This window comes from Engraulis encrasicolus, chromosome 8, assembly GCF_034702125.1.
Source record: "Engraulis encrasicolus isolate BLACKSEA-1 chromosome 8, IST_EnEncr_1.0, whole genome shotgun sequence".
Lineage (NCBI taxonomy): Eukaryota > Metazoa > Chordata > Actinopteri > Clupeiformes > Engraulidae > Engraulis > Engraulis encrasicolus.
Genome location: NC_085864.1, coordinates 54,551,642 through 54,559,141, shown reverse-complemented (window position 1 = coordinate 54,559,141; position 7,500 = coordinate 54,551,642). Strand labels below are relative to the sequence as shown.

Genomic DNA, 7,500 nt, shown 5'->3' with positions numbered 1-7,500 from the left:
CGTCTCTCTCTCTCTCTCTCTCCCCACTTGCTTCCTGTCTTGTCTCAACTGTCCTATTGCAAATAAAAAAGGCCCAGGCCCTGACTTGGCCAACCGGTAGGGCACTCGTCTACCATGCGGCTGACCCGGGTTCGATTCCCGACCCGGGTCCTTTGCCGGCCCATCCCCGTCTCTCTCTCCCCACTCGCTTCCTGTCACCACCTTCGTCCTATTATACATGAAGTCAAAAAGACCAAAAATATATCTTGAAAAATACAAATAAAAAGGCCCGAAAGCCGCCAAAATATCTTAAACAACCTATTCACTGCCTATAGCACGTATGCATTTCAACCCTATCCAGACAGGCCCGGCACATCATATGATGTGGCCCCACCGAGGAACTCAGCCTACCCTGCATTACCAGGCCCGGATTAAGATGGCCCGGGGCCCCTAGGCTACAGGTTGCTGGGGGGCCCAATAGAGTCACAATTACGAGCTAGGAATTAAGGATAGCATCTTTATCAACTGTACTCAACACGACAGATGATTTGTTTGCCATTGCGCATCTTGTCACAATTCTGCCATTTTCACTTTTGAGCAATCAGGGGCCCCCTGGCAGGTGGTGGGGGCCCCTAGGCTGCAACCATATCTAGCCTGTGCATTTATCCGGCCATGTCCATTACTGCTGAATAATGGGCTGACACTTTATACTGTATATCACAGATGTAAAACAAAAACAACAACAAAAGACATTTAAAAAAAAAAAAAACATTTTAGCCACTAGGGAGTCTACGAGTGCCCAAAAGCCAAGAACCAATGATTTGTGATTTACAGCCATATTGTTTTGCGTGAAATATATCTATAGTCTAGACAAGAGAAATGTAGAGTATCAGAGAGAGGATGACTGATGATCGCCCACGTCTGTGACCCAGAAGATCAGGAGCAACAACAGACAGAAGAGAGGCAGCAGACACACACACACACACCGGATGAAGAAGGCAGACAGTGGCCAGAGAGGACAAGAGGAGAGAGTGGAGGAGAGTGGAGGAGACAGATGGAGAGATGGAGAGGGAGAGAGATGGAGAGGAGGAGAGATGAAGAGGAGGAGAGATGGAGAGGGGGAGAGATGGGGAGATGGAGAGAGGGAGAGATGGAGAGGGAGAGGGAGAGGGGGGGAGATGGAGGAGAGATGGAGAGATGGAGAGATGGAGAGGGAGAGGAGGAGAGATGGAGAGAGGGAGAGAGATGGAGAGATGGAGAGGGAGAGGAGGAGAGATGGAGAGAGGGAGAGATGGAGAGATGGAGAGATGGAGAGGAGGAGGGAGAGGGAGAGGGAGAGAGATGGAGAGGGGGAGAGATGGAGAGATGGAGAGGGAGAGGAGGAGAGGAGGAGGGAGAGGGAGAGGGAGAGAGATGGAGAGGGGGAGAGATGGAGAGATTGAGAGATGGAGAGATGGAGAGAGAATGGGAGAGAGATGGAGAGGGGGAGAGATGGAGAGATGGAGAGGGAGAGGGAGAGATGGAGAGGGGGAGAGATGGAGAGGGAGAGGGAGAGGGAGAGGGAGAGAGGGAGAGATGGGGAGATGGAGAGGGAGAGATGGAGAGATGGAGAGGGAGAGGAGAGAGGGAGAGGAGGAGAGATGGAGAGATGGAGAGATGGAGAGATGGAGAGGAGGAGAGATGGAGAGATGGAGAGGGAGAGGGAGAGGGAGAGAGATGGAGAGGGGGAGAGATTGAGAGGGAGAGATGGAGAGAGGGAGAGGGAGAGGGAGAGAGATGGAGAGGGGGAGAGAGGGAGAGATGGAGAGATGGAGAGGAGGAGAGATGGAGAGGGAGAGGGAGAGGAGAGATGGAGAGGAGGAGAGATGGAGAGATGGAGAGGAGGAGAGATGGAGAGACTTGTTGATTTGGTCAGCTGCTGCCTGAAGCACAAGAAGCATAAACAATACTCTCCTAGCAAGTACCAGAGAGAGAGAGAGAGAGAGAGAGAGAGAGAGAGAGAGAGAGAGAGAGAGGGAGAGAGAATTGAGTTGTGACTATGGAGAGGAGGCTGCACTATTTTGGCCACCTGGTGATGTGTTGTTATTCTCCTACTTCGCCTCAGCCCCCCCCACCCCCCCACCCCTTTCCCCGTGCTGCCCCTGTCTGTCAGCAGAGCGCGGCTGTGCTTGTTTCAGATAAGCTGGACATGCGCGGAGCAGGGCGCAGGTGTCTGTTGCGTGAAGCACATAACGTAACCCCCCATATTTAGGCTTTACCCCCTTGCCCCGATATAACTCACTCACTCACACGTTGAGGGCGCACAGAGGCTGGTTCAGGAGTAAACCAGGTTAAGTTAGGAGGTAAATCATCTAATAGAAGAGCCTGTGGTAAACCAGGTTAATTTAGGAGGTAAATCATCTAATAGAAGAGCCTGGGGTCCTCTTTTTCTAGCATAGTTCCCAGGTGTCTGTTTCACGAAGCACGTAACGTAACGTAGCCCACCTCTTTAGTCTTTTGGCTTTTTACCCCTTGCCCCGTCATAACTCACTGACACGTTGAACAAGGAAATACACAGGCGCGGTGGTGTTCACCGGAGCAAGGCGCCGACTGACTCACACGCGAGGCTTGACAAGTAGGTATTTATTTTGACCGCTCTTGAAAATAAAATGACAGGTATGGCGCGAGAGAGGGTTATTTTCCCGCGCTAGAGTGAGTGAGAGCGCGCGCGCCAGCAGAGGGGTTGGCACCACGCGCGTCAATACATCCGCTTTTCAATGGCACAATAACGGTGATTTTGTAAAATAGCCAGCAGAGAGAGAGAGAGAGAGAGAGAGAGAGAGAGAGAGCGAGAGAGAGAGAGAGAGAGGGGTTGAAGGAGGCAATACATCAACTTGAAAACTGTTAACGTCCAGCTTTAGGGTGAGAGAGTCCCCAGCAGTGTAAAACGAGGACAGTTGTTTTTGACATGCCTCGTGCCTCACCCTGTCGGCTCTAGTGGCTCCCTTGGGGGATAATGGGCATGACGAGGACATTTCTGGTTTATTGTTTGATGATACACAATTTATTTCATGAAATATCTAAAATGAACACATCACGCCCGTGACATATTTGAGCTTTAACGATTAAAAACATTCGCCTCCTTGATGGTTCAACTACAAAACAAAGTGGCACTGGCTGATTTTCCCGCAGCCCAAGTTATTATGCCGTTCCACAGTGGGTAACAGAAAAAAAGTCAAAAACACGGTTGTATTTCCAAGGAAAATCGTCAATGGAACAGAGAGAGAGAGAGAGAGAGAGAGAGAGAGAGAGAGAGATTAGAAAGTGGGTGAGGGAGGGAGAGACGGAGGGAGGGGGAGGAAGGGAAGAGAGAGAGATGGCGTTTTCATAGAAATAAATGTCGGCCTTATGTCCAATGACCTGATTTCCTTTTAGAGTGGGGGATGCGGCAGATCTCCGCGCTAATTGTGCAGCTGGGAAGAGCAAGGGATTTGGAGCAAAAAAAAAAAAAAAACTAGAAGTAGAAGCAATTTTACATATTTTTATATGAGGAGGCCGAGGGAAAACAGGGGGTGGGATACAGAGGTGACATTGCTACCAGTTTGGAGGTGAATATCCCAAGCACATTTAGGCTGTACAATATCTGAAGTTTTTTTCCTTTTCTATGCTCTTGCCTATAACAATTATATAGCCTACACTGAAATCAACGCAGGATAATTGTGTGTAGGCCTATACATGAATATGAATAAACCGTAACAAAATAAAAACAATATAATAATAATAATAATAATAATAATAATAATAATAATAATAATAATAATAATAATAAATGTGGCTGTAAACAGGGTTGATTCGGACGTGGCAATCCTCTTTCAATCACATTTTAATTTCGGCAAATGTTCAGAAAAGCGGATCAGATCAGATGGGTATTATGCCAGCCGCCACACACATCCGACGAACCTGACGACTGTTGAGCCTTAAAATAAATATTGGACTCCCAACACACACGCAGTCAAAGCCACACACACACACACACACACACACACACACACACACACACACACACACACACACACACACACACACACACACACACAGCAACAGACACACACACACAGCAACAACCACACACGCACACACACAGGCACAGCAACAGCCACACACACACACACACACACACAGCGAGGCCATCCTCCATTTTCTCTCTAACTGCATGTAGATGGCTGTTGAGGCGATGAACATGCGCGGCGCAATGAATAGGGAAGCAAACGATGCATTGCGCAGGGGCTGAACTGTTAAAAACACACTCGAAACAGCACAGTTTAAACACACAGCAATCTCTCTTCTCTATAAAGAGTAAATAGTGGAATAGTTTGATGGCTGAGGCCTTTTCTGGGCTTTCGACAGATGTAATACAATTGTGTGTTTTTGTGCGTGGGACTGAGGTATTATTGTCGCCATGCAGTGATGATGAAAAATCGTTTCGAGCATGTAGGCCTATAGATAGAATTTATTTGCATATACAATTGTTTCAATTAAAGGAATGAATGTATCACAATTATGGAAAAAAAGAAATTAAATTAAAATCAAATCACAGAGCATTATTATTTGTAATAATTAAAATTATAATGAGTATTCATTTTATTGTTATTATTATGCATGTCACGCAAATACACATAGGCCAGCAAAAGACGAGGGATCTTCTTAAAAAAAAACAAAAAAAATATGAATTTTCATATTGTCAAATACTGCAGCAGCGATGGTGCATCTGTCATTATCCAGCCATCATCACACCACACCACCCCACACGGCTCCAGATCCGGCCTCCAGACACCGCCACCGGGGAGGAGATGCCCCCACACCCCCCCTTCCTCACCCCCTCTACCCCTCACCCCCTCTCCCCCGCCTCATCCCAGCCCCGGGTTCAGGTGTGCGGAGGGGTGGGGGGTGGGCAGTAAGCTTGAACTTGTCCGGGTCACGTCTCTCTCACACACTCTCACACTCACACTCACACCAAGACAGCCTATCTGGGGGGTGATGGATAATTTGAGAATGACACACACCACACTTCCAAACGATCCGAAAAACGGATAAAACATCTCGTCTGGGTCGTCTGATAAAATCTAATCAGTTAAGTCGTGTGTGTGTCTGTGGTATCAGTGTGTTTTTGACTCCGGTGCCGTGCAGGATTCCTTGAAAGTGGGGGGAAATATTGGAGGAGGCGCGGCCCTACCTCGCAAAAATACGCAGTCCACATGCATATGCATGTATGATAATTGGAGAGTATAGTTTATACTTCCCCATAACGCACTAGGCCTGCATGAGCGAAAACAACACGTGTATTATTTGTATCGCATCATCTGAGCAGCACCACATTTACAATCCACGCGGACAGGACAGTCTGCTGACATAAAAACTAAATTGCACAAAAAGAGAGAAAGAAAAGGGGGCAGAAAAGCAGAAGTTGGCGGGCGGGCGGGCGGTCCATCGGGATGCTATTACTATTACCCACAGCCCTCTCCAATGCACTTTACGGCCCAATGAGCCCCCCTCCTCCACAAAACAGAAGCACACACACACGACTGCACACCCAGGCAAGCACCACCCCCCCCCCCACACACACACACACACACACTGGGACACTGGGACGGGGGTAGGGGGCATTACATCTTGTTCCCTCGTCTGGGGGCAAGGCGATAGAATCGAAATTTGCATTGTAATCCAATTAAATACAACAAAAACAGCCACACGCGCTGACACACACACACACACACACACACACACACACACACACACACACACACACACACACACACACACACACACACACACATTGTCGCAGGCGCAGCATCCAGAATACGTCAAAAGGCTCGTGTTGTTGAGAGAGTGTGTCGGGTGATTAGGGCCGTTGTAGAGCGACTATAATCCGAACACTTGACAATGCAAAGACAACCCAAGATAACAGAGAACACACACGAGCTCCCTTGCACCCTGGCTCCTCAGTAACGCACTCCAAAACATCAACTTTGGTGTTGAAAACGCACACCATAATAATTGCCCAGATATGCACCATATGCAAAATAGGGGAAGGGAGGGGAGGGAGGGAGGCAAACAACCCACAGCCATCAGATAGACACCCAGTCCCCCATCTTTTTTTTTTAGCCCTAAAGTATCGTCAGGGCAGAGGATCAACCGCCCAAATTGTTTGTCGAAGAGTTTTAAATCCACTGTGGGAACAGAAAATAAAAGTCCAAGCCACCTGCTTTTGGTGTAAAGCGTGTTGTTGTTCTCCTGGTTTGCCAACGAGATCGCAATCAGTGGTCAAGATCGACATCTGGTCGCAGAGAAAATGGAGGAAGCCTAATTGCACTAGGCATAATTAGGCACCTCGGATGAGGCTTTCTCTTTCACCAAATAACACCCCAAAATCATATCTAGAAACTGTTTTTGTGCTGGAACATAACATTTTAACTTATCCCGAGCGCACTATCTACTCTGGATATCAAAAAAGAAATCTCTTATCTGCTTGCTGATAGCACAGCAACACAACCGTTGCGCGACACGCGTCAGGGCAAGCAGGGAGGGAGGAAGAAAAAAAAAAACACATCTACAATTTTACATAAAAAGACCGTCAAAACATGAGGTATGAATAAAAAAAAACAGCAAAGATGATTAGATGGCACTTGCCAACTTATAAAAAACAAAAAGAAAAGCGTAATATAAGTGGAAAGTGGAGCTGGAGGTATAGAACACTGGATGCCTGCTCTCGCTCCCCCATCTCATCTCATCTAGAGATCTCGCCTGCCTGTTCTCTCCCGACATTTTGCATACTCATTACCCGCCAGCTGCATATTCATAACATGAATACAAATCCTGTTATCTCCCCATCTTTGCCGACATGGACCATCTATCGCTCAGCAACACACACACACACACACACACACACACACACACACAGCACAGCTCACCTAAAAAAAACCTCTCCAAAAACACCCCTCAATCTCCATCGCGGTCCAAATTGAAAGGGCACATTTCAACACAACAACACCAGTTCTTCTATAGACACACTTGACGGCGTTTCAGTGCAAGTGAACGGGATGGCTAAAGTTAATGCCCACTCTCCACGGCGAGCGGAGCCTCAGCGGCAAGATGCACTTTGCCCAAAGCAGCGCTCCACTCCACTCCACTCCAGTCCGAGAGAAACTACAACATTTCACCTTTCGCCCTCTTCATCTCACCCACATAGCACCCAAATGCACAACCGCACAACACGCGAATGCAATTTTTTTTCTCAATCTATGACAAACTAAAAATAACTACATTCCCAGAAGGGAAAGAGAAAGGGAACCATTGCAAAGAGATAAAAGAAAGCCAGACTCACCTTCTTGAAAAGAATACAGCAGGAATACAGTTACCAGCCACATGCCATAAGAAGCAGGGGTATTTTTCTGGAATGGTGTGCAGTCCCGACGTGTGCACGGCGGCGCAGTGTACGGCCAAGCGGCGCTCCCTGCTACTGCTGGAGTGGTGGTGACGCTGCTG

At 47.8% G+C, this 7,500-nt stretch overlaps 1 protein-coding gene across 1 annotated transcript in view; it reads right to left on the bottom strand.

Moving 5' to 3' along the window:
* dscaml1 (Down syndrome cell adhesion molecule like 1) overlaps positions 1-7,500 on the bottom strand; it is a 281,826-nt gene that overhangs the window by 274,083 nt on the left and 243 nt on the right. Inside the window, exon 1 of the mRNA XM_063204745.1 lies at positions 7,340-7,500. This exon is cut by the window's right edge and continues 243 nt beyond it. Coding sequence (XP_063060815.1) covers positions 7,340-7,500 — 161 coding nt within the window. The remainder of the gene's footprint in view (positions 1-7,339) is intronic.